This window comes from Ambystoma mexicanum, chromosome 7p (genome assembly GCF_040938575.1).
Source record: "Ambystoma mexicanum isolate Mex_15411 chromosome 7p, UKY_AmexF1_1, whole genome shotgun sequence".
Classification (NCBI taxonomy): Eukaryota; Metazoa; Chordata; class Amphibia; order Caudata; family Ambystomatidae; genus Ambystoma; species Ambystoma mexicanum.
The window spans coordinates 519,062,277-519,089,260 of record NC_090939.1 but is presented as its reverse complement, the minus strand read 5'-3'; the positions used below and the strand labels follow the sequence as shown (position 1 = coordinate 519,089,260).

Genomic DNA, 26,984 nt, shown 5'->3' with positions numbered 1-26,984 from the left:
GCCTAGTCTGGGATGCTGAGGAAAACCCTTATTGATGTATTTTTATATTCAGTTCAGTACTCTGGATGACAACCCTTGTATAACAACCCCCTCTTAGAATCCCCCTGACCCCACTGAGCCAAGAAGTAGGTTTGTTTTGCAAATTAAAAGGTTTATTTGGACAATTCAACAATATATATCTATCACACTTTTATAATATCTTAATATCTGATAGTACACTGAGACATATGATGTGGATCCACAATGGGTAATGTTACAGTGGTACACTTGATTACTTAGGAGTAGTATAGAGGATGAGGTAGCTGAAAATGCTTTATGGTTTCAAGGAAATGCAATGAGGAATAAAATGCAGTACAGAAATACTTGATATGATTTTAGCAAAAGATAAGATAATCACTTTTTCTCTGGCAATTCACCCCCCTCCCCTATGCAATGTAAGAAATGGAAGGAGATGGACAGAGGAGCACACAGTTCTCAGGAAAGCAATCAAATACAATACGAAATTCAGTTCCCCCCCCAGCAAGCTTAGAGGAAACAGGTAGGAGTTTGAAACACAGGCAAATTACTTTAATCTGGTTTGCAAGGAAGTGAAAAGGTGCTAAAATTGCTTTTACTTTATATTAGTTCAGGCTCACTTTACCAATGCTCTATGAGTTATTACCAAGTTGCAAACAGATTTTAACAAAAGAAAGAATGGAGCTGCTATTTTGACAAGTGGAGAAATTGAGCCGAAATCGCAAATCGCGGTAAATTTCGCGATTGCGTGAATCGCGATTGCGGTAAAAGTATCAGTAGTAGGAAGTCAGATTGTTGGAAAGCTTAGATTCTAAGCTTTCAGGGGAAAGTTAAATTTCATTCCTAGCCCAAACGGTTCCAGAGATACGGACGATTAAATAAAGGTATTTATTCGGATTTAAAGTAAACTCAAAATGACAGGTGACAGCTTGCAGCTTCAGAATTTACAGGTGACAGTTGTGCAGCTTTATAAATGACAGATAACATGATTTCTAGGAGGCTGTTCTACTTAGGTTAAAATAGTTTGGATTATATTATTTTAACTAAGAGATTGGTTCTGCACAGTTCTGCTAGGTACTCACAATATCAATTTGAAATAGGCCTCATCACGGATCTGGTCAACACGTCCGGCTGCGGTTCTGTCTGCTCAGCGGGTCAATCAGGCACCGGTTCTGCTCACAGCGATCTGGGTCAGCTCTGCTCTGCTGGTCTAGCCTCTCTGGATTCTGGATGTAACACTGCTTTCTGGGTACTGCTACATGTTCTTGCAAAAATTCTCGGCAAAACTTCAAACAGCTCGCCCCGGCTGTTGAATAGTTTGGTTAGTTTTGAGGCCTGCTGAAAAGGATTCAGCTGGTGGATTCAGGCCTCTCTGCTACAAATTCTGGAGTTAATTTCTGCTACAGGTTCTGGAGATTGATGGATTTGATGTCTGGATCTCTGGATGTGAAGTCGTCGGTCACCATGCTCCGCAGCAAATGGAATTGAATGCCTCTACCTGTCCCAGCAGTCTCTTTTTATATGTTTTGGAAAGTGGGTGTGTGCGTTGGTCATAACTAAACCTGCCCCTCTCACTTATCATTGGCCAATTCCTCCTCTCTCCCTTGATTGGGGGAAGGAAATGTGAGTCAGAGTGATGCTGTAGGTTTTATGGTCAGAGGAACCTCCCCTTGTCAGATTGCACACAAATCTATTTCTGACCCAAATACATATTTATCGATGTACCATTTTTCTAATATTATAGGTCCAGTTAACATATTTTCTGTAGCACCAAACCATCCGATCCCTGTCTTTGTACGATGTCGTGTCCACTGATGACAGAATCCTCCCCTTTTCATCCAGATAACGACCTCTAAACCTTTCCAGATCTTACACAAATCTGCACCAGGGATATGGGTTACAGATGATAAAGTGTCAGATTTTTAACATGCATACATTTGGAGTGAGACCCTATTTTCCGCTAGCAACCCCCCAGAATACACCACAGAGTCCTAACGCCTCTTAAAATGTGCACCGAAAAATCACAAAAATAATGATATTACTTATATAATTCTGACAAGTCCGCACTATGAGTTATCTATCTTTTTAAAATTATGCTCTGGTCAAAAAGGGGTGTGGCTTCCCACATCACAGGGTGGAATAACTTGTTTATCCACTTCCGCCAAGCCAGCTTGTTCACAGAGGCACAGCTGCCCCCCAGTTTCTCCCAAGAGGAAGCTATTTTACGCCCCCCCCAATATAACATTTACCTGAGTCCAGGACAGGCCTTTGTTCAACTCCCTGTAGTCCCCAGCTGCCACTCCCCTTTCAATCAACAGGGCCATGTGACCTCAGGATGCAGCCAGGCCTGGCAGTCAGGCCTGGGAACACAGCTGTTGATCCAGTTTCAACTCCTGTCGGGGGTAGTTGTCGGGCAGAATTCAGTTTCATTAAGCCAGGTTTCAGCTAAATGTCACTTTTTGTTCCCAGTTTAAATCACTTACAATTATTACATATACATTAAATAATTACTTCCTTCAAGTCATTTCAGAATATAGTTTTACATTGTATCCACCTCTTAGCAAGTCTTTCCTTGGTCTGGTTTTGTTTCATTTGTTCAGTTTTACACAAAAGTCTGGTGGTTTTAAAACGCCGGTTTTCTGATAGTGGTGAGTACTGGTAATGCAACCATTTTTGGGATTAAGAAAATGAATTCCCCACAGTTCTGAGTTGCTTTTTTGGCAATCAGCATTGCCATTCCCAATGGTTTCAGGCTACTGTGTGTGTAGCCCAATGGTGGTTTTAGGCAGTGCCCTCCTGTGCTCACATCATAGGCAAAAATGGGTGGCAGCCTATTCTTCATGTTCTCCCTGTGCCCTCTCTGGGGAGTTCTGGCCATCATGATGTTTTCCATGCCAGTACTGCACAGTTTTATGGTAGGGCTTGGATGCATGGGTAAAAACTTCCCACAAGCACTCATCCTGGCTTTACACTCATGGCAATAAAAAAAATGCCATGCCACAATAAGAAAATATGAACATCTGCCAGCTGCTTGTGGCAGGTCAGGAGGAGGACACAGACACTCTGAGGATATTTCCAACATGTGTTTATTTAATGATAAGAATAAGACCTAACTTTCTCTATCGCTTTGGGGTATTCCCTACCTATTTGGTTCTAGGTCATATTTTAGCTTTTTGTAGGTCGCCTTACAAATAAATGATTTGGTTTGGCTGATTTTTAGGCAGCCCACAAAAAGCGAAAAGATGACATTTTTTCCCCCACTCCCACCCTGTGTGGTGGAATTTGTTAGATGTTCTCTCCTATGTAAGGCTGGATTTCCGTAACCTTTGCCGAACCTTTTGATCTGTGTTAAAGGGCTCTAAATGATCTGGTAGGATATATTTTTCTAAAGGGGGTTTTGCTTTCTGGGTAATTATAGTTCACCATTTCCTGGTATGGCCTGTTTGTATATTGTTTATCCTAAGGGCTTCTCCAGCCTTTAGTTCATAGTTTTGTCTTTGTTATGTTCCACCCTTTGTTTCTTGGATAACAGGTTACTTTCACCTCCTCCCAAGGTAGTTATACACCAATTCTATTGCTCTCCCTCTTTAGAGTTTCTATGCTTCTCTTTCTCACATTAATACAGTTCAAGTTCATCAACTTTGTCTTCAAGCTTTCATCACTTGTACTGGGACGAGTCTCTTGGATTGTATAACGAGTCCCTTTTGGCTTCCTGTTATTCGTGTTCTCCCAGTTACCTTCAATATTGTAGGGACTCTGAGGCCTGTAGATGCTTGGAACCTTCTTCCTTTCTTCCGTTTCCTTGTCGGTTCGCTTTCCGCGACGTCCACTTCTTGTGACCCTCTCACCTTCTCAGCGTCCCCATGCCACTATAGGTAACCAGACCGTTTGCTGCTTCTTCTTTTGGGTGGTGTTGGTGTCATTGGATGGGCAGCCTGCCCAATACGATTGCTTTATGGTCATGCCACCACCAAGCTTTCCGCTCCAGCCATCTCAAATTCTTGCTTCTCACATATGTTGTGTTTCCAGTGTTTCCTTCTACTGTTCGCTTCAGCTCTGCCTTCTTCAGGTGTTCTGCTCACAGGGGGCCTCCCCTCTCTGCGTTGCTTTCTTGCTTTCTTGCTCTATTGCTCTCTCATTCATTATACCCTCCCTCGTCAACCTACTCATGGCAGTTAATTGGAGATTGGTATTTGAAGAGACAACTGCTCTTTCTTTCTGGAAATGGCATAAGTTAACTTTCTCTTCATCAATGTTTTGAAACTTGCAATTATTTGTGTGCTAGATGGTCCAATGTATGCCACCATGTGGAGTGTATTAGAGAGTTTATCATGGGAACGGGAGGCCTTGTCCCCTATGGGGGAAGTCTCTCCCGGTGAGTTCCCACTTACCTCAACCCCAAGGGGACGGTGTTGTGGAGCGGGCTCACCACTGTAGCCTCACAGGAGGTGCGCCCCTTTGGGACAAGGGATGAATTCCCTCGATTCATCACATGCTGCACAAATGACATCCCATACGACACACCTAAGAAGATTCCACATGTTGGCTTTACCCTTTATTCAGAGTGAAAAATGCAATGCCACAGAAAATATGTCCTGCATGTTCTTGCCCAAATCAGAGGTCTGCTCCCTGGCCTGGCACACATACATTCAAACACATTCACCCTCTTTCCCACATGCACCCATACAGTTTTTATACACTTTCACATAAGCAACAGAACATCATATGCTCACTTTCACATGCGCTGTCAAACCACATACACTCTCTCATTCACACACTCACTTAGACACAAACCCTCACATGCATGCATCCATGCATACATAAATACATACTTACATATATACATAAATATATTGGTTTTCCTAAATGCAGTCCTGGTCTGGGCTTCACCTGCCATGATGGACCTCTGGCTCCCACACAGCATGCAACAGGAACCAGGGAGAAAAGATATATTTCTAGTTCCCAAGGGCAATCATAGTGGAGCCAATGCACGTGCTTCATGCCGCCTTTAGACCGCTGAATGTGCGGGAGGTTCAAGAGGAACCCGTTACGCATATTCAATCCTGCAGTACTCGAACCGTCACCCCCAACGAGCCCTTAAAGTCTTGGGAAGCAAACGCTCCCAACTTTCATGGTCTTTTGGACATGGGCACTCTAAACTGTCACAGGTAAACCAGATTTCCCTTTAACAGGTCAAGCCAGACTAAGAGCTCACCCTCAGGCACTTGGCTGTAGCTGGATGAGCACTCAGTGTTTTAACTCCACTGGTTTGGCTCATTCACAACAAGTGGTGGGTCAATGCCCCATTGCCATTATGAGTGAGCTGCCTGCCCCTGGAGAAATTACCAAATGTAAGAGTCAAAGACACACAGGTGGGAAAAGAATGCATGGTTTCACACCTTTACCACATAGTCTTAAGTTGTCCACATGTACAATAGGCTTACAATTCCACTGAGTCAACCCGCCTCTTCTTTCCCTGCGCTTAAAGGTGTGCATCTGGTGGAAACCATACACACATATTCCCAAAGCTCACATGGTGCAGTGTCCACTGTTTTCCAATGGGAACAAGTAGGTGCCCGTTTCTTATCCCCAATGTATTACAATGTAGAAAAAGGGGCCATTCGGGGACTGTATTCATTGCGTACTTATTCCTGCAGCAAATGTGGTTGTAAAGTAAAAGATTTTTTTTTCTAAGGTACAGAAATGTCCAGCTCCGGTGGGTTTTTCTTTTTTTGTGCTCATTTTATCATGTCGCCAACATCTGATGAAGTCTGACATTTCTCATTTTACCTGCTCACCAACATATTTCCAGGCAGTCCAAGAAAAGGCACCAGAACTTCAATGTTCTTCAAGTTTAGCATCTGAAATTGATAGCTAGCTTTTTTGTATTTGATCATTTTGTAGTTTTGCAAGGTTTCACTGTCTGGGAAGTGATTTATTGTTTGTCGTGCAAAATCCCTATTAAGCTTAATATTTGAAACACTGCTATGCTCAGAAAGCGGACTGATCAGTGACGTAAAATGGACCTGGTAATGTGTGCAAGCTTACGAAATGAACACCTCCACAAGCTATACGGAGAGATGCACACATGTATGCATTTCCTTTGGGGTTATTTATTTATTTATTTAAAACGAGTTTCACTAAGTGCAGGAATGTGGCTTCTCATCACCATGTGAATAAAGGTGGATAACAACCAATATAAGTTATACAGATTCTTTGCAGCCAATGGCAACTGGTTTTTCTATAAGAAGTGTGCGTCACAATGAACAATGAACTGTGTGGGGGCCATTCCCTATGAAGCTTGTGCAGTGGAATTTAAAGTACCAGTCACAAAAGATTCACTCTATTCACAACTAGCATTGATTGATTATAGAATTGCCATCATTTCTTCAAGCGACACATGTTTCGCGCCTCTTCAATTTCCAAAGGCTGGAAGTCTTTGTGCTATGTAGATAATTCATACGGTAGCACCTGACAGGAGGCAAGATCTGTGGACCGATTTCAAATTCCACATAAGCGGCATGTCGGCCGGTTCCACGGTCCGAACAAGTCGAACGCTGAGATACAGATTTTAGATGACGAAATGATGGTGCTCATTTTATATATGAACGTTTTATTTTGTATATTAAAAGCCTTTACATACATTTTTGAAAATAAGTTAAATATGTATGCTGAATGCCTTTACATTTTATTTTAGTATGTATATTGGTATCCATTCACTGAAAAGATTACATCTTGACAGAATGCTATCATGTTGAAATCCGCGTTAGTGCACCAAGGTCTGTAATCTCACAGCTATGCATACACCGAAAGTTTAGGAAACGTATTTTCACTCACGTGCAGCAATGTGAGGGTATAAATGAGCGAGGCAGATATGGCGCAAATTACTTTCAGCAATCTGGGATATACGATTAAAATATAAAGCTTTGCAATTGCAGCGATTAGGCGCATGAGGGAATAGTACCCATATATCTGGAAGGGTTCGCACAGGGAGTGAGGGGATTGGGGAATATTGTCCAATTACGTGAAGAAGCTTGCAGAAAAGTGAGGACAGCAAGAGGGGAGCCAAATATGTTTGTGTCACTCACTGGCCTGCACAGTTGACCCACACTATGTCTGTTCGACTACATCTGCATCACATCCCTTTCCCCCGTTGCCTTTGCGGCAGCAGGGTCGGGGATAGTGTTGTGCCTTCTCCCCAACTCCATTTCCCGCTCTTTAACTCAGTGTCCATTGTTGAACACCCCCATTTTAGATTGATGGTATTCTGATCATTTTCTTGGCATTGTTGAGGCGTCCCTCCATGAATATTTTAGACTCTCGATTCAGCTTGTGCCTTGGTTCCAAGGATAGAATCCTTGTTAAACTGCTGCAGGTGTGGCAACTCAATATTCAGGGAATTACTTTCCTACTTTTCCTCCCCTTCCCCTCCCCCCTGGCACGTCTGCCCTTCCCCGCACTTGCGCTATCTGAATGACACAAGACCTAGTAAGGTCGTTATTTTGTCCTCCCTTTCTTTCCCCTCCTTGTCTTGTTGCGCCTAGAGGCACTCGTGTACAGGCGCGTTTTAAATGCCGCATCATATATCATATCATTCAGCACAGGAAAAGTGCCTCGAGGAAGAAAAAAAGGAGCGCGAGGCTACAAGGGAGGTCGGGCTAGCTTGGCCCTAGGTGAGTAAAGCTATATAATACCAGGTCAACCTAGACCGTGTGTGTATGAAGTATTTGCTATCGGGGAGCTACACGTGCAAGTGTCTTGCTTTTGTGGAAGAAATCCAGGATTAGACCTGGTTCAACCAGCCATGCCATCTTCACAAGAAAGCCATGCTGTCATAATACTATTCCTGCTCTAAACACTGGGAGCGCTGATTTCATGATTGGGTTTTGTTTTCCTCCTCTTTTTCAGTATGCCATGTTTTTGTCTCTGGTCTTCCTGGCAGAACTTGTAGCAGGCATTTCCGGTTTTGTCTTCCGCCATGAGGTGAGCAAAGTTAATATTGTTTTAAAAATGTCAATTTCAACCCACAACGCAAATTGAAAAGGGGGCATTTGCCAGAGTGGCACAAGGGGACTGATTTCATTTGTTTGAGGGCTCTTTGAAGATCGCATTGACGCTGACATTATGTGTTTGTGGCACTTGAGGGAAGGGGTTCATGTGTGAGGAAATTCATTGCAGAGGCTGGATGTCCTTTTACACGGCTCAGCTGTGCAGAGTTGTTTATGTTCTGTCCCCAGTGCATGTCATGCAGATCAGTGCCCTAGATTCCCTTAATCTGAAGATCCACATTCTACGTCACCCATAGTTTATAGTTGGCAACAGCTTGTGCAACTATTAACTTGTGTGAGGTTATCTAGAGGCGCGCATGGTGCATGCTTGAACTCTCCAATGCCCTATCTTTAGTCTCACACTCTAGCCCTAGTATCTGCTCCCCGGCTGGGCCACATAAGACTCTTCTACTGCCCCCATTATCAGCCCTTTCAATAGGGCCATTATAAGATACTAACAATTGCATAATGGTCAGTGCTGCACAGGGGCCAATCGCAGGGTTTATACTGGGTGGTGGTGTAAGAGCTCATACTGGGGGTCAATTTAAGGGCCGCCCTTTAAGATCTGATTCTGTGGACTGGTGTAATAGACCTAATGGACCAATTTAAGTACTGCTGTGGTGGGACAATAGAACATCTGGAAATGGGGGTCGGGGTGTTTATGTGCAGGCACTCAGTCTATTATAGATGCAATGCTGAGGTACACATCACTAACTGATATTGGACTGACTGAAGGGCGGGCCTGTTTATATCATCTTTGGCTGCAGTCTGGCATTATCGGTACGCAAATAAAACAATTCTTTTTAGCGAACACGTTACGGGGTCTGTTTAAGAAAAACTGGGTGTGGGCAAATGTGCTCCTGCTAATGGAAACAGGGGAGGGCTCTTGTCTGAAGGAAAGACTGACATTTAATGAGCCCAACTACTTTCCTTCAGTTTCATGCTGTTCGTTCAATTGTTAGCATGTTGTGGGTAGCATTCCGACTTAAATGGAACTGTATATTGGCTCGCTTGCAGTCTGCTTGTGATGTTCTAGGCAGAGGTCATTGCAGCCATTGTTACAGGTGACCTAGAGAGCAATGACTGGACTACCCAGGCCCAGAAACTGGGACCATGTGCCAGATCCTTTTTGGTTATACCTGCTAATTGGAAAGATGACAGCAGTACATCCCAGTCTGGGTAGTGTTACAATTAACAATACCGAAAGCCGCATTTTGCCCTGGCTGCTTGTTGCATGGGTATGTTTTTAAATATTATATGATAGTTTATTTATATAGCGCCTATACACAATAGTGCTTCAAGGCAAGGGAGGGAACAAGGGAAAATACAATGACATTCTTACAGGCCATGAACAGTAAGGATGTGAAATTAACTATCATACTCGGCCTGACAACATTTCAGATACTGTAAGAGCTATAAGGAAGGGAGGGGGAGAGAGGGAAGGAAATGGCAACAGACAGGCGACTACCGTACTAGGCCTGACGGCATTTCTGACAGAGCCGGAGGGGAAAAAAAAGGTGAGGGAGAGGGGTGCTGAAAGGGAGGGGAGGAACAAAACAAGCGACTATCGTACTAGGCCTGATGACATTTCGGATAGTGCTGGAGGGGGGTGGTGGGAACAAAAAAAGTAAAGGGAAGTGGGAGGAGACAGACGAGGTTGCTATCATACTAGGTCCAGGGACAATTCTGATAGAGTAAGTGCATCGAAGAACGTAAGGGGAGGAGATAGGAAAAGGGAGAAAGGGAGAGGGGGAGAGAACAGAGAGTAAGCATTCAAAAAGAGTGGCGAGCGACTACAATTGCAGAAGTCAGTAGTAACACATAATGTTGCAAGCCAGGATACAAGATGAAGATGGGAACAGCATGATTCAGGCCCATATTTTGGTAAATTGCTAGCAGTGGCTTATAGTCTTAAATGTAGACCTCTCCTATTTATGCCATTTCCTTTCCTCTTGGGCTGCTGTTTGTCTTGACTTTGGAGTAGAGCATATGTTGGTTTGTACTGGATTTTTCAAAAGCACACCTTTTCACCAGACGACCTAATGATGGCCTTTGGATCATTACCTCTGACCTGTAGAAGAACCCATTTGCCTCAAGACATACATTGAAATGTTCTAAAAGGAACCAGGTGGAGGGGTAGACTACTATTCCCGCTAATAACCAGGAAGAGCATCTCTCAGTAGTCAAGTGTCCCTTTTATGCCAGGCCAGGCTGAAAATAAATATGATACAACCCGTTTTGTGATATATATTTTGTGTATTATTTTATTCACCATCAGATCAAGGACACTTTTCTCCGGACGTATACTGAAGCGATTCACAATTACAACGGGAAGGATCACGCAAGCATTGCGGTGGATGATATCCAGTCCAAGGTAAGTGCAATGTGAGACTTCGCCTTCAGGGTACACCTTCTATCAAGGTGAGATGCGGGACTAATTAGCACATACAAAGTTCAACACCACAGGTAGTGATGTAAGAGGACATTAGCCCCCAGCAAGGAAATGCCATCCCCTTTTAGTAAATGGGTGTGTATCCAGGTCCCTTGAGTAATTGTACTTGACTAGCAGTAGAACATGGTTTCTCTTCTGCCACCGAGTTCTGCAAGGAGCCTAACCGTGGAAGAGAAAATGCTAACGACCAATAAACCTACTGATTTTGAGAAATTGCTGCCCACTTTCCTCACCTAACATCACGTCGATCATTCACACTTAATTTTAAAACAATAAGTAATGCATGCAATTGCATCTTAATGCCCGTCCCAGCTTTTAGCTTGTCATTTTGAATTCCTCTAATCTACTTTGTGAGCTCTAAAGGCAGCCTAACAACTCGCAACTGAAAAGGCCTGAATGGACATCTCTGAAAACTCTTATGAATATAATGTCTGAAGGATACACTCCCGGGCTGAGAGGATAGCTCAGGGGCAATGGGCTCACCTTGGAAGCAAGATGACGCGGGGTAACACAGATTCGATCCCCGGTTCCGCGCTTAGAAACCTCTGGGTATTAAGCACGTTATAAATAACCAATTACAATTACTCCAAAGGGGCCTGTGTTTGAGCCCCTGCTTTTAGTCGTTATTTGACACAAGTGTCTAGGTTGTGGTCATGCATTGAGATTACATAGGCAGCTCAACTGAAAAGCATGTTTTTTTTTTATGTGTCAAACAAGCGATAATCACGGAAATTGAACGTACCGCTTGGAACAATAATTTTTAGTTTTAGCTATCTTGAATGTAAGTAAGTATTTAACAGCCAATCTTGGGCAGTGTGTGGTTTTGCCTTTAAGATGCATGTGTACAGATAAAAGGGTGACTGAACACATGCATAATCCTAGGGATGTGGCACATCTTGTTCTACCACTGGTTACCTTGCTCCTTAGAGTGTGATTGATGTTCTGTCATTTCTTCATTTATAACAGAGTGTGGGTTGTAGCTCCTCCTGGACTGTGCCTGAACATTTTGTTGTGTAATTGAAAGTGGGTTGTTTAAGCAATGGCGTGCTGCGTAAGCACAGCATCTGTGCCAGGGGAGTGGAGTGGTCCCTTGACTGGTTTGAGTGCATGAATGTTATTCAGTCTTCATATTGTGTCCATCGCCACGGTAGTGGTCTTACAGCACCTGCCTTTTGCCGAGATGTGACGTATTGTGACTCTGCAAGGGTGTTGCCAGACCTTGACCAGTGGGTAGGAAAGAAGAGGATTTTGAGACAAGGTGAAAGGAAAAGTGGGCGGGGTTTCATAGTGGAGTTGAGTGGGGGCAAAATATGTGGGATGAGGGTAGGTGGCTCTGGTGTTGTGGTTGTGCATTTTTAACTGTGATTATTTATCTGTCGGTGTGAGATTGTATTGTATTGTATTGCAATTTGTAAAGCGCACGGTCGCACGGAGGCATCATGGCGCTAGAGAAAGGGGCTACTCAGCCGAGGGAAAAAACGATGGAAGACCACGGATTAAAACAGGTAGGTTTTCAGAGCTCTTCTAAAACCAAGATGGTCAGTGGTGGCTTTCAGTGGCACGGGGAGGCTGTTCCACAGTTTAGGAGCGGCAATAGAGAATTCTCTGCCGCCGAGCCTTTCGCGATTAGCTCTCGGAACGGTCAGATGGTTAGAGCTCGCGGAGCGGAGCTCCCGGCCCGGTAAGTATCTGGTGAATTTAGCCTGTAGAAATTCGGCACCCTGGGCATGAATAGCCCGGTGAACGATGCACAGAGACTTGAAATGGATTTGCTGCTTCACCGGCAGCCAGTGAAGTTGGCGTAGAACTGGCGTAATGTGGGCCCCATAAGTGGAGCCAGTGGCTAGCGTGGCTGCAAGGTTCTGCATTCGTTGGAGACGATGGATGAGGCCAATCGGTTGAGCCAGGTATAGCAAATTACATTAGTCCAGCCGTGAGAGAACTAACGCAGCCACCACGGGAGGACGAAGGGCTTCAGGGATCAAAGGCATGACCCTTTTAAGTACCCGGATCTGATGGTGGGTGGACTGACAGATGGCCGCCACCTGGTTAGCCATAGATAAGGAAGCGGAGAGGATAACCCCTAGGTTCTTCACCTTACTAACTGGGCTAGGTAAAAGGCCCAGAGAGCACGGCCAGAAGGCAGGGGTCCATAGTAGGGGAGTGGGAGGACGTCCTACCACCAATACCTTCGTCTTATCCCCATTTAGCTTTAACCAGTTCTGATCCATCCATATCCCGACTGCTCTAAAGCAGTCACGGAGGCAAGCAGCAGCCTCGGATTGATCTTGATCCAAGCGAATTAGGATTTGTGTGTCATCCGCATATGAGTAGCAATTAAGCCCATAAGAACGGATGAGACAAATCAGGGCCCATATATATATGTTAAACAAGATCGGAGATAGAGAAGATCCTTGGGGGACCCCACAGGTGAGAGAGCATGGAGTAGATAGAAAGGGAGGCATCGCAAGAGTCTGCGTGCGATCAGAAAGAAAGGAGGTGAACCGTGTCGAATGCGGCGGAGAGATCTAATAGGATCAAATCCCCAGCTCCGCCAGCATCGACAAGTCTGGACAAGTCATCTTGCACAGAGACCAGGACACTCTCAGTACCTCTACCTGGCCTGAAACCAGCTTGTGCATAGTTAAAGACATTAGAGGACTCTAGGAAAGAAGACAGTAGAGGGATAACCAAAGATTCCAAGAGTTTAGAGAGAAAAGGAAGAAGAGAAATAGGACGGAAGTTAACCGGAATAGTAGGATCCAAAGAGGGTTTCTTCAAGAGGGGGATAACCCTCGCTGATTTCAACTCAGATGGTACCAGGCCAGTCTGACATAAAATGCCCATACGGCTAGATTGATAGCAGAGGCCATCCTGTTAAGGCAATATCTAGACCAGACAGTGCTAGGTTCATGATGTAGTTGGTGTGTGGTCGCATGGTGGCCTGTAGAGGTGCTCAAGCGGGGCATTGTGGTGATTGAGTTGTGCAGGATTAGAGGAAATTCCTGCTCATCTTGACGTATCACCAAAGTGCATCTCACCCACCTTTTGATCATTTGTGAGATTTAGAGCACATTGCATCAAACACCCATTGGCCCCCTTCTGTCTACACAAACCTGCCTTGAACATTTCCTTGGTTTTTTTCATTTGTTACATAGGATATCTGCAAGTGGTATTGGTCGTTCTCTTTTGTAAAATCTAGTTCTGTGAGGTTTTCTAAGGAGCTTTCTGTGACTATTTGTACAGGTGGAGTGTAGTACAAAATATTTAAATATCTGTAGTGACATGCATGAGTAACCATGCCTGGACATCTCGCCACTTCTCAACCTTCCAAGAAACACATTCTAAATCAAGCTCTTGCAAGCCAAAGTCCTGTACGCTGGGAGGATAGCTCAGGGGCAAGGCGTTTGTCTTGGAAGTAAGACCATGCATAGCAACACAGGTTCGAATCCCGGTCTTGCACTTAGAAACTGTTCTCCGGTGTCAAGCACGTTATAAAAGAACAATTATAATCAGACTGTACTATGCCCTGGAGACCTCTGAACCCATTATTTGTAATACTGTCAGTCTAGTGCATTGCTGTTGTTGGCTGTTGCCACAATTTGCATCTCTGGTAGTGCAAATCTTAACTTGCATCCACATGTGTTGTCACGTAGGACATCTTTGATGATTTCACTAGAACCATCACAAATGACATCCTCTTTGGCCTAACCAATAAGTGACGACACCAAGGTTGTAATTGTTACTATCCTGGAAAGAAACTGGCCTAAATTCTTTGTAATATTCACAGGTATTTGCAATTACTGCAAGATGCCAACATGATCCACAAACACATCACATATAGTATTCTACTATAACCACAAACACCTACTATTTGAGGGATCTTGCAACATATATGTTATTGCTGGTCTTTTAGAATTAAATCATATTTTTTTTTATAGTTTATTTAACCATCAGTGAGGTACAGATCACTTGTATGAAAGACTGCCGGTTACAAAACAACATATGCATAGTATACTTTAATCAGGCATCATTTCAGTGGCAATATACAGACCAGATGACACAACATACATTTCAATAAAGTGCAATAGCCTGATTTAATCCAGAATAGATATGAGAGCTTTTTGATTATACACATATATACTCATCTATGGGATGTTCTTGGGTCGTTGAGATAGAGGAATGTGGAAATGCAGGCTGCTTTTCTCTCATTTGCATATGCTAATGAGCATATGGCCTTTTGGGTATCGTGCATGCAATGGATGGGGATGCAGAATACCTCAGGCACCAAATAATCGAACCAACTCAGGAAGATGGTAAAGGTGCTGTTGTAATAACAATTATCTAAAACAGCGAGTTACAACAGACATCAACAGACATTCATTCGAGCTCTCAGCGCATTTCTCATAAAAACATCCTTATATGCAAAATATACGTCAGCAGTGACGTCCTGCTATGTGACAAATAATAGAAAACCTACGAGGGATTGTGATAGGTTCAAGGGGAACATCTAAGTATACATTGCATAGGGACTAGGATTGTGATTTGCTATCTACTGTCAGGTGAACAACCTATGCCTACCTCTAAAAACATGTAATCTTTAACACTATTAAGTACACGGTATGTCATTGGCTCTCAAACTCGAAGACCCTTCATTATACAACTCTCTACAATTGGTTGGCATGCTCGTGCCATGTTTGTAACATTCAGTTCACTTAGCAGAGCGTAAGATCATACCCAGGTGCCAGGAGGTGGACTTGACTTTACCTCCCCACCCAATTAGCCCAAGATCTCTCATCACCCAAACCTTCTGCCATGCAGATTGTCTTTGAACTTGGCCTTGCAATGTATCCTTGTCTTTGAACTTGGTCTTGTAAAGTATCCTTGTCTGTGGGTATATATGGGAGTACAGGCTTTCATTGTCATTGTTCTAGGACTCCACGCTCAACTCTATTTACATCCTTGGTTCACCTGACAGGAGACCACGATTTGGTTCATTTTGCAGCACTTAAATGTCTTAAATGAATAAAACTTGAAACGCTTGGTGTTCTTTCTTTGCACCTTAACAAGGGATGGTTCAGCCAGACAGTCTCGCCATTCGTTTCCACGATCTCAGCTTATTCTTGCTGCAACACAGTTCTCGGCTTTTCCTCTTCATGGGTCCTGGCTAACTAATTTCATGATACAGATGTTCAGTTTTTATACAATGGTGGCTTTGTCTGCAGTCTATATAGCCACCTTCTATGATCACTTAGTCTGCTTGCATTTCAGCGCCTGTACAATCATTGAATGGTTGCATTTTCTGCCGTGTTTTGCACATAAGCAATATTCTTTTTGCCTATGAAAGTTTACTCGATTCTTAACTGCGTCATCTGTTTCTGTAAGATCCATGCATTTCCTTCAGCCAATATTCTCAGGGTCTCGCGCTCGTCTTTCGTGACATCACTAGCTCCTCTTTTTGCTCCTTTTCATATTCCTTCAGGGAGTTCCTCCCTCAGGTTGTCGTCTCTTCGCGGATACACTTCATAGGGTTTTCTCAGAGGATATCTTCTCTCAAACACTTGCTGCGGTATAGTCACAACTGCTGTTGTCAAGCATGGAACAATCTCAGGCTACCAACATATAAGAGGTAGGGGGGCAGGATCAGAGGCATGCAACTGCTCCTCTACACTAATTCCTTCGCCCATGTCTGTTGAGTCAGTGCTTGATTCGATTTCCATACTTTCAGGATACATTTCTTGGCAAAAAGGCATGCCAGGTTAAACCGTTTCCGATTCTCGAGTGTTACCTTGTCTATGTCTCAAGAAGATATTTCGCCGGTGCCACCAAGAGTGGTGTATCTGTCATTTCTGCTAGTATATCCACTACCAAAATGCCATCACTCTTGGACATGACCAAACATGTGCAGTATGCAGGCGCCATGACATTTCAGGCATTCTCTGGTGATATTGAGGGCAAATATATCAACCTTTGCAGGTGCATAATGTAGCCTGTTAGGACTTTAAACTGCATTGGTACCTTGCATTCAACAAGGCTTCCTAAGTGAGAAAGCAATATCTCGCCCATATGTCATCTGGCAACTCTCACCCACTGGCTGCGTACTCGCGTTTTAGTCCCTAGGGCTTGTTGGGTAGAATTGTAAAGTTTCGATACTAGCCTGCAGTGAAGTGAGTCTTGTGTGACAATATCTACCAACGAGTATGTATCTGGTTCTAAAGGGAAGGATGGCCACATCTCTCTGAAAGCTGTACTTACGCAGACTTATTGCAACAGCGTGATCTGGTTGCTCTCCATCTTAGCAGTGACTTTTGGTATTGAGAAGAACCTCCCATCCGGGAACATATCCCCTATAAAGAAATCCCATACGTAATTTGTATGCTTCTACCATGGGTTGGTAGGATGTTGAGAAAGCCCCATAGGGGCCCTCTCCTGCTGTAGGAGCCCTAATACCCAGTCGTCGAAACAATCTGGACCAAGCGCTAACCGTCGTTCAAACCAGATTGAATGTGCAGTTTTCCTCGCATTTATTACAGAACAGGACGGAGCAGAGGTTCAGCGGCTTTGCACCATATTTCTCTATCTCTAGATGGTACGCAGTGGATAATGCGTACCAATGAGCCGCAACTTGTGCCTGGGCAGCTAGTGCAGCTCAAAATCGGGGGCTGCAAGGCCTGCTTGGTCATAGGGTTTCACCATTCCTGCCCACGCCAGTCTAGAGGTGCCCAAGCCACAAATAAACTGATGTCAGCAGGGATAGCTGTAAAAAGAAATTGGAAGACTAGCCCGAAAATATAATTTAGTAGTTAAGTATGGGAGATGGGCAGCGAGGTTATAAGTGTATATGAACTTAGAGGATCTGGACACACGGATACTGAGATATGCGATAGTGCCTAGGCATATCCGAGATCGCAGCAGTAACCTCTTCCAATGTGATGGGCGCATTGAAGGATGCGGCCGCTTCCATCGACAAATTGGGATGGTCTCTATCAGCCAGGTATATCTTCATATCTGACACAGATTTCGTGTCACGATAAGAATGGAGGGTTTCATAGTATTTCACAAAGGCATCACTTATGGCAATGCTGTCGCTGAGGATCACTCGTCTGAGGTTTGTATTCCTGTTACCTTTGTTCCTTCAAAGTTTAAACAGCCAGCTTGACCGAGACCCCTACCAGGCCTATCAGCTTCCCCAAATCTGTGTGCCATTATGGGTTTGTTAATGTGGTGTTGATCTGGGAAATCCCAGCTCTTTACGGCAAGTAGCCATACACTGGAGATGAATTGGAATGCAGATTTATATTCATACATCAACAATCGAAATGACTCGGGTAATTTGGCAAAAGGTAAAACTGTTTTATTTTCAATTGTCTAAAACAGGGAGTACAACGAACATCAACGCACTCGCTCGATCCTCTTACTCAATGCATCTAAAACAAACTGGGTTCTTATGTTATGTTATGTTTATTGAATTTATATAGCGCTTTACGCCAAAGTGCTTAATACCCCAAATTAGTCATCAATGACGTTAACCTGCGTACTACCAATGCCATCCTACGTGGCAAACTACAAAAACCTATTTGCAGTGATAATTGGCTCTCAGTGAGTATCTAAGTATGCATTCTATATTAGAGTCAGTGAATGAAAGTAATTGGGTACTTAACATCAGGTGGGGCAACTAAGCCCTCCCCTCAAAAATGGCCACTATGAACGTCACTAAATGTACGACCTCCCATTGGCTACAAAATTATAGGACCCCTAGTTACACTGTCCCCTAAAATTGGTTGGTTTCTAACCTTCATCAATGCTTTTCCACCCACGTCCAACAGCAGACGGGCTGAACATCCAGGTGCTAGTGAGCTCGTCTTGGTACCAGCTTCCCTCCAATTAGCATATCAAGCTATCAACACCTTAATGGTCCAGTGTCAATTAGGGCTTTGAAGCTTGTTCTTGAAAATATTCTTAACTCTGGGAATTTGAGGGAGTGAAAGTACCATCTGCCTTCGTGCATAGGTGTGACAGCTTAGTTCGTCCACTTAATTTTTCCACGTGACTGGAGACCATGGAATCGAGTTTCTGGTGCATTTAAAATATTAATTCTTAATAGACCTCTGACGTCTTTGTTATTTTGGTCACGCCTTCGGAACAGGAGTTCTGTTCCTTCACATGATTTGTATCCAATGTCAGTTTGCTCCGGTTTGAGAAAACCTTGGCTTCTTGGCTCATCCACCTCTGACTGCTGAGATTCATTCTGTTAATTCAATTTCTTTTTAACCGACACACTTTAAATGATGCCTTCTTATTACTGTTCAGCACTGTTATAATGCGTAGTTGAAACATCCATCCTTTACTTAATCATCTACATATATGTATATATTGACGCTTGCCGCAATCGACTCATTATAAACCATATGGCTAGCTTCACGATTACTTTGCTACTTGAGTTTCTTGCTTCTGTACACGTGTAAACTAACTTGATGGTTTCATCTTTTCTGTGGCATACGCTTCTTCACCTTGATCCCAAGATGTCAGTTATCTTCGATACTTTCTTGATGCCTTATAGAATAGTCGTATTCTTGGGTCTCTGCATCTGGTTCATCCACATCGCCTCAACTCTGTGTGACGTCACCATTCATCTTTGCCATTTATCTGCTTTGTTTCTTCGGGAGTCTCTTTTAAATGGTTGCTATCCTTCTTTATTTGCAGATATGGCTTTCTTAATGGGAACCTCGTCTCCCAGATTCTCTTCGGTATTGGTAATCTCACTGGTACTGCACAGAGTCCATACTCTGCACTTTGTCGATTCAACTGCTCTGTATATGTCTCGTATTTCGGTACAAAGTCTATAGGCAACATAGGCGATATAGGTGAAGTGGTTGAGGTGGGGGTACTTGGCTCCTCCTCTACAGTGTGTTTCTCTTTCCGCCAATTCACTGAACTCCCTCAGTGTTGATATAATGCCGCTCAGAAGACTTGTGATGGGTTTCTCTCCACGTGAATTTTCAAGGGAACGCATTGTGGTTTCTTCAGAGATTTACTCTACCCTAATTGGTTTAAGTATGACGTTATGGTTGTTCTTACTTGTATGATTTGAATATGGGCAACATATTTTTACACCCAACTTTTATGTGCAACATATTTTGAGGAGGCCGTTTTTCTTTTGCAATTTCCTGATGACATGACTGACAGTATATACTTCTGCTGCTTTAATTTCTAACCGAACACAGTACATCTTGATGCAGACGATGGTTTCCAGTAGTAATGCTAAATCCCTTCATCATTACTAAAGATGGAGACATTGTTGGATTTCATTTTTACTCTCTGTATTTCTTTTGTTAGAAGGGTCCATAATGTTTGTAGCAGGGTAATTTCCATCTGTCTCCTCATCACACAACATAAATAAAATAGAACCTCTCATAACTGTTTCTTATGGAGGAAGGTCAAGTCCTGTTTTAGTCCCATTGGAATGACGTGGGTAAACCAACACACATCATTCTATCTACCATATTGAAAGGGCAGGGCTAAAGCCACTTTGTGCAGGGCATTTTCAGCCCTGACCTTTCTAGAAGGGACATTGCTATGTCTAAATTTCCGCTGTCTTACTTCAGGAGTGGCAGCTGGAGAAGTCCCATTGACTCTGGTGAATGGTGACTTGACCAGGATGCATTTTGTTATGGTAGATTTGTTCGACATAAGTGAATTGTCGTTTGCACTGCACACAAGGGATGTTCCTGACCCACTATATCGAATGTAACAAATCGGTTCTCTGTACGTTATGAATATGTTTGTTTGGCAAATAACCGAGGAGGATTTCTTTTAATTAATGTATAATTGACACATTGTTTTTTTGTTGCTTAATAATATTTCACCTTTTGTTGTATTTTTTTTTACTAATCTCTTCTAATTGGGGGCTACGCCCCAGTCTCATCTCTCCCTAGAACTTCTACTGCACCGTTTTTCTTTTTTTCTCATCACCTTTGCTTTCCTTTCCCCATGGATTTCCTTGTTTTTCAGCCAGTAGCGGGGAAAGGCCCCTCTGAAACCACATCTCCTTCACTTAATTATATGATTCAGTGTTAAGCTCATTATAAATAACCTGAGGTTTCTAAGCGTGGACCCGTGGATCGAACCTGTGTTGCTCCGTGTTGTCTTACTTCCAAGGCGAGCACGTTGCCCCTGAGCTATCCTCCCGAGACTACCCCTGAACTACTTCACTCACAGTTTCTGGGACCTGCCTTTAACTTGCTACATTAACCTCGACACACCACCTTTCTCCCTGATTTACCTATTTTTCCCTTTAAACAAAAACAAATCTTCATAAAATCACTTCCAAATAAACGGATGTATTAATTGAAGATTGTATGACTTTTTGACAAATTGTCTCTGAATTTGTCAAAGAAACGATGCGCTTTGGGAAGCAGAACTTCATATGTTTAGAAAAGAGAACTCATTGGAACGGGGAGGTCCATTCTTTGAGAATGGGGGATATTGCCAGATAGAGAACATCCAGACATATTTACCACGGCAGGGTGTCCCACTCAGTGATGTTTTTCTCATGAAGGGTTCACAGTAGGTTGAGAACATTTTAACATATTATGGGAAGGGGGATACAATGCATAGTTGTAACTTGTTTTCATCGAAACCTATAAAATGCAAAACATGGCATTCTTAACCAGATCCTAATGAGGATTAGGTAAAGAAAAAAGTCGGGTTGGCCTTCCATGGTGCTTAGTCTGTATAACTGAAATGTAATTTTATGTCCCGTTTCCTGTTAGCAAATGACCACCCGTGCAAATAAGCTTCATTGTAATGTTCATTTTCTTTCACTTGTTTCAGCTGCGTTGCTGTGGCGTGCAGAGCTACTACAACTGGACAAGTAGTATTTACTCGGCTGAATATGGCATCCCCGAGAGCTGCTGCGTCGACACCAATGACTGCAAACCTGAGGACATGCGCAACATGACCATTGCTGCCACGAAGGTCTACCAGCGGGTACGTATTCTGTGGTTTAAGGCAGGGAAGGAACGACAAAGGCGCCGTCGCATCACAGTTGAGTAGGTTAAGGGTCTCTGTTGCGCATAACAGCCATTGGACAAGTGCAAAGCGATGATTCTGAAACCAATGTCAAACACAAGCTGTAATGTAACCAAACCTTTTCACCAAGAAACAAGTTCTATTTAGTAGCATAGTGCTACCATTCGCCTCACCAGCGGTCATCAAAACCTGGAGAATGGCTGAAAATTAAAAAATATAAAGGCAGAAGTTTTTTCCTGCAAGTTTATTTTGTTAACATGAAGCTCTGATTCAAGAATTTGCAGAGGTCTCAGGACTTTCACTTACATGCTGTCCAAGGGACACCTGGAAAAGTGTGCACCTTGCTGGTGAGCATGGGGATACAATGTTGGTAATGGGTGGTGAGGGGTTAACGGGACGAGAGAACTTCATGTAGGAAGGCTCTGACCACACGCGGGTAGCTGCAGTGGTAGACTTGACCGAAGGATGCTGCACACCAACACTCGCGTAACCTCTTCTTCTGGCGCAGGTTTGGACAAACATGGATTAGAGGAAGGCACCACAATGCCATTTTAAGCAAGGGGCAAGAGGGTCTGGAGTTTGCTGGTGCAGGAGTGACCAGCCTCCATTAGCCGCAGAGGTTAGAGCTTGGTCAGGACATTGGATCACTTCAGCAAAATCGACAAAAGGACCGAACGCAGCATTTGACACCCTGATGACATTGCAGGAAGTGACCACTTGAACTCTGACTTTGCCCTCCACAATGTCTTCCCAAGAGGTGATATCAGAGGCATTGATGTGAATGAAGTGCATTAAAAATGGACAATATCTGCTGAAATAATAATTGGCTTCAAAGCCTCACAGAAGCCGATACCCTACTTGCAGTTGCAACCCATGTTTCCCCAGCCACCTTTCACTGTGCCACGTAATGCCCACCTCTAGGCTAGACCTTGCGGTGGAGAATTTATTTCCTATGTCACATTTGAAAGCATTGGGTCTCTGGAGCACAGGGGCTACCAGAGAAACCCGATGCAGTAACAACTGTGTCTTCTGGTGAACCCTATAAGATCTGTCTGCTGAACCGTTGCGACATGGACAGACAGAAAAAACAAAGGCCCACATATGTTACTCTGAAACGCTTTCACACTGTGGGTTCATGAGGATGGGGAGGGTCTACATTGGGTCCCAAAAATAGATCACATTGAACGATTGCAAAACTGGAGGGTAAATTAATGTGTGCATTGGGCATGCATACCTTACCTGGAAGTGTGGCATCCTTGTATACCTGTGAGGAGCAATATGTTATGTAATTGGACATTTGTATATCGCCTTTCACCATTGGTTTGATCTCAATGTGCTGTGGATTGAACGCCCTTGGGGACCATAGTCGAGGTCAGTGGAGAAAGTAGGGTAGTAAGTGGTGCGTGCATGCACTCTGTATGTGTGGAGCTAGGCGAGAGCAGCATATTGGTAGGTATGTGTGAGTATCCCTGCAGTTGGAGGAGGCCACCTGTTCCTGTCTATCTTCCTGTGCCTGCCAAATTAACTTGGTTCTCTATTATAGAGGTTTGGTGCTTTAATTCTCCAGGAACTTCTCGGTCTAGTGTGGACTTAATTCTGTTTCACAAAGCATGGTCCTACCTCTCTCTGGCGTAACAATATAATCCATGTTGAGGTTTGCCATTTCCCACCTGCTGTAACAGGCTATTAGCTTCCTTATGCTTTTGGAGTGTGAGTGTTTAGGTCTAGGCATGGCAGGGTTCGCAGAGGGTGGTGTCAATTCTAGTGGTAACAGTCCTGTGCATTACTGGGCCAAGCGATTGTAGATCTACTGTCCACTGTCCCTGTGTCTACCTGAGAGGGCAATGCTTGTTGGTTAACACCTTCTCAATAAGCAGTTACATCCTGTTCTGTGGGAATTGGCAGTACTTCCTAAAATACATGGTTGGGTACGGGTCCAGAGTCAGAAGCCAGACCAAGCTATTAGTGCTGTGCCTGTCTGGCATTTTTTTATCTGCGGCAGATGGCTGAGTATTCCAGGTCTAGTGTACGGCGTGAGTTGTAAGCAACAGCTCATCATTATCACTTACAATATCCTGATTGTAATGGGGGGTCCTAACTGAAGGCACCAGCTGACCAGAGAAGAGTGGCTTCTGCTGAATGCCTACAGGCAGTGTTCCAGATACAATTTGGAAGTGAGAGTATTTTACTACCTAAATTGGGAATAAAATGATTTTTTTAGCGAGTAAAAATGTAAGTTGCCCATGTATTGAGGCTTTGAAATGCATGGTGCATGAAGAGTAGCTGTGGAGACTGGTGGCTGGGCTGTATGCCATCTGCTGGTGGATCAACAGGAGGGTTCTCTGGAGGAAGAATGGCCACAGTTTAGATGTCCTTGCAAGGAATCCTATCTGTGCGCTGTGGTTTGCGATGACACTGCAGCACATTGAAAGCTGCTATTTAAATGAAAACATTAACCAGCCATCAACCAGCCCCCCTGCACTTGTTCTCCCCCTCCCTCTCCTGTACCCTCTGTGCGCTTGCACGATCTGAACATACCATGCCTTTGAAGAATGTCTTATCTATCTTCCCTGTCTCCCCTCCTTGCATGGTGGCACCTCAATGCACTTGGAAAAACTGCAGAACCGTCGTCAGGCCCATTTTCTGTTATCTACACTGTTAACTATGCACTTACTCTGCCTGTGCAGACTTGTATCGTTCAGAAATTGAAGGGCTTTGAATGACTGTTGTTTTTTCCTCCCTGTTCCCTCCCTCCTTGAGAGGCTTTGAAACACTTGCCTTGTGTATATGCGCTTTACAAATAAACATTACCATACCATGTGTGCGGTGCCAAAGCTGGCAGCACCCAAGCACCTGGGGTTGATGCTAGCAATAACATGGGCTGCAGGAGAGGCATCTACATAGCTCCGGTGGAAACGTGTAGCTGCAGGCTGTGCTCAAGCAAACGCTGTGCCACCGTTCAGAGAAGGATTTCCAATCTCTAGAGAATGCAGCTCCAGTTGACTGATAAATAGTAGTCTTCATATCAAGACAGACATGTAACCCCAGCACATGCATGGATTGCACTGCGCCGAGCTTGCTGCCGCCATCACTGTGATGCATTCAATAATCAAGATGAAGAGTAAAAACAAAATGTATTCTTTGGGTGAGGGCCAGGGGGGTTAATGCTCGGGTGGCCTTGGCTGTGGTAAGAGGTGGAGCCCAGGCCCAAGTTAAGTAGCACCCATTTCCTCAAGGGACCCGATCTGGCAATTTGCATAAGAAACAACAACCATGTGGGAATATGTGGATGACCACAGAATGTTATATTTGAAATATGCCTCCTGCAATGACTCAGTCGTGAAACCCTTTAGTGCAAGTAATGCAAACTGGGGTCTCTGCTCGTATAATTTGTCATAATACTCAACCTAACAGAAACATGTTGGTAAACCACAAAACACATACTTCTTTGGACAGTAACTGTTTCTAGATGTGAAGTGCCCACATGGATTGGGATACCCGCAGGGCAAATTGTGTCGGAGTCCAGGCCAGTCTTGTCCCAGTCCATTCCTCCACTGGAAAGGATTCTTGTATCTCATTTGCATTTTCTCTGTTCTTTGGTTATTCCCTAGCAAGCAAACTGCATGGCCCATCATGGCGTTCGGACTATTCGTTAAAACCTCCTTGGAGAAGGCACTAATGTCCACCAAATAACGGTACTCCATGCTCTGTGGATGCAAGCACTTCCATCTTTACATTTTTGGAAGGGTCTTTACAGTAGTCACTGACCACAATCCACTCCTTCCAATCCCATTGGCAGTGGGGCCTTGATCCTCCATCCCCCACCCACTCGACTGGAATGATGGTTGCTCCAATTTCAGGAATATGGGGTGTATTTGCAATTCAAAGCAGTTTGATTATTTGTTGTGACACCCAATCAACGACCAATTCAGGAACAAGTCTTGGCCATCACAAGGGCAGTAATCCCCAAGACTATACTCATAACAGATATTAGTGAGGCAACAGACCCACAACCCGGTATGCAGACGTTAATCAAGCTACTAAGGACAGGACAGAGGCATAACTTCCTGTCAGAAGATAATCACAGGACACTGGCATTCCAAGCATTCCTCCAAAGCCTGTGAAGGGTAAGGACAGAACTCTCAGCTGGGGCTAAAGGGATACTTCTATGTGAATGCTTAGGAATCCCCCCAGAGCTGATATCATGAATCGTAGAATTGGCTCACACCGACCATCAGGGGGCCAATAAGATAAAGGCCACACTCTGGGAAAAGGTTGGTTCCCAGACCTGGTAAAAGAAGTAGACTCGTTCCTACAAGGATGCAGATGGTTGCAAGCAACTGGCACTCCGCAAAGACCACCACTGATTGAATGCCCAGAAAGGAGTAATGTCCCATATCCGGAACCTGAGCATTGATTTCAGGACTGTTTTAAAATGAAAACATTTCCTGATGGCACTAGACACGTTCTCCAGATACCCGGATGTGAAATATCTCTCTTCCACAGTGGCAAAGAAAGTACTACCAGTATTAAAAGACCTGTTAGCCACACATGGGATACGAGAAACAATTGGTTCAGATAATGGACCGCCATGCCTGGTGAAAGAATTGTAAGTTTTTGTTTTCACTTGTAATGCGCACCAGACCAGAAGGTAACCGGGCACAGCAGTACAGAATATGCGAGGCCAAAGAAGGTCAGTTACAGATTCCAAGCCGAAACAAACTATATATAGTCCATAGAAGATCAGAAACTGAATACAGGCAAGATAAAATATATGCAGGGACAAGCAGGTTGTCATAGGCACGAGGCACGAGCAGGTAGTCACCAGCCTGGAGGGAAGGTGTACAGATGGGCAAAGGATGGTGAATATATATGTCAAACTAGTATATTTTCTATCTTGTTAGGCCTACTCGCTTTGCTGCTGTTATCTCAAGAGGCACGCCTAGAGTCCATTCTGAGTGGTGGGGAAAGTTGTCTAAGAGATGCAAGGTGTTGTTGGGGATTGCTCTGCTGTATTCTTCGAAGCACTGTTTTACCCATTGCATAAACTATAGAGAAGAGAAAGTGTGATTACATTTGCTTAGTAACTCAGGTTAATTCTGCTGTAACGCTCTCATTCTTTCATTACATTTGTGCTACACTTCCTCCATCACATGTTTGAAGTAAAGATACATCTGATTAGTTGAACTGAGGTAGTTCTAAGTGGCCATTTTAGCACAAATCTCTGAAGCCTCTGTCTAATCAGGCTAGAGGGCTCAGCACCACATAGAGATTAGAACTTTGACTTGTTGTTTGTTGTCATGGTCACCTACACCTGGCAGCCATTTTAACTCTTTTGCAGTGGGAGAGGTCAGGAATGGCAGCTTTTACATAAGAGAACAACATTGAATGATCAGATTCTTTGTAATATTCATCCATTAAAATGTGTTTTAGGCCAA

At 43.9% G+C, this 26,984-nt stretch overlaps 1 protein-coding gene across 1 annotated transcript in view; it reads left to right on the top strand.

The window, feature by feature from the left end:
* TSPAN7 (tetraspanin 7) overlaps positions 1-26,984 on the top strand; it is a 295,355-nt gene that overhangs the window by 247,187 nt on the left and 21,184 nt on the right. The window contains exons 3-5 of the mRNA XM_069636549.1: positions 7,924-7,998; positions 10,342-10,437; positions 21,349-21,504. Of these exons, the coding sequence (XP_069492650.1) occupies positions 7,924-7,998; positions 10,342-10,437; positions 21,349-21,504 (327 nt within the window). The remainder of the gene's footprint in view (positions 1-7,923; positions 7,999-10,341; positions 10,438-21,348; positions 21,505-26,984) is intronic.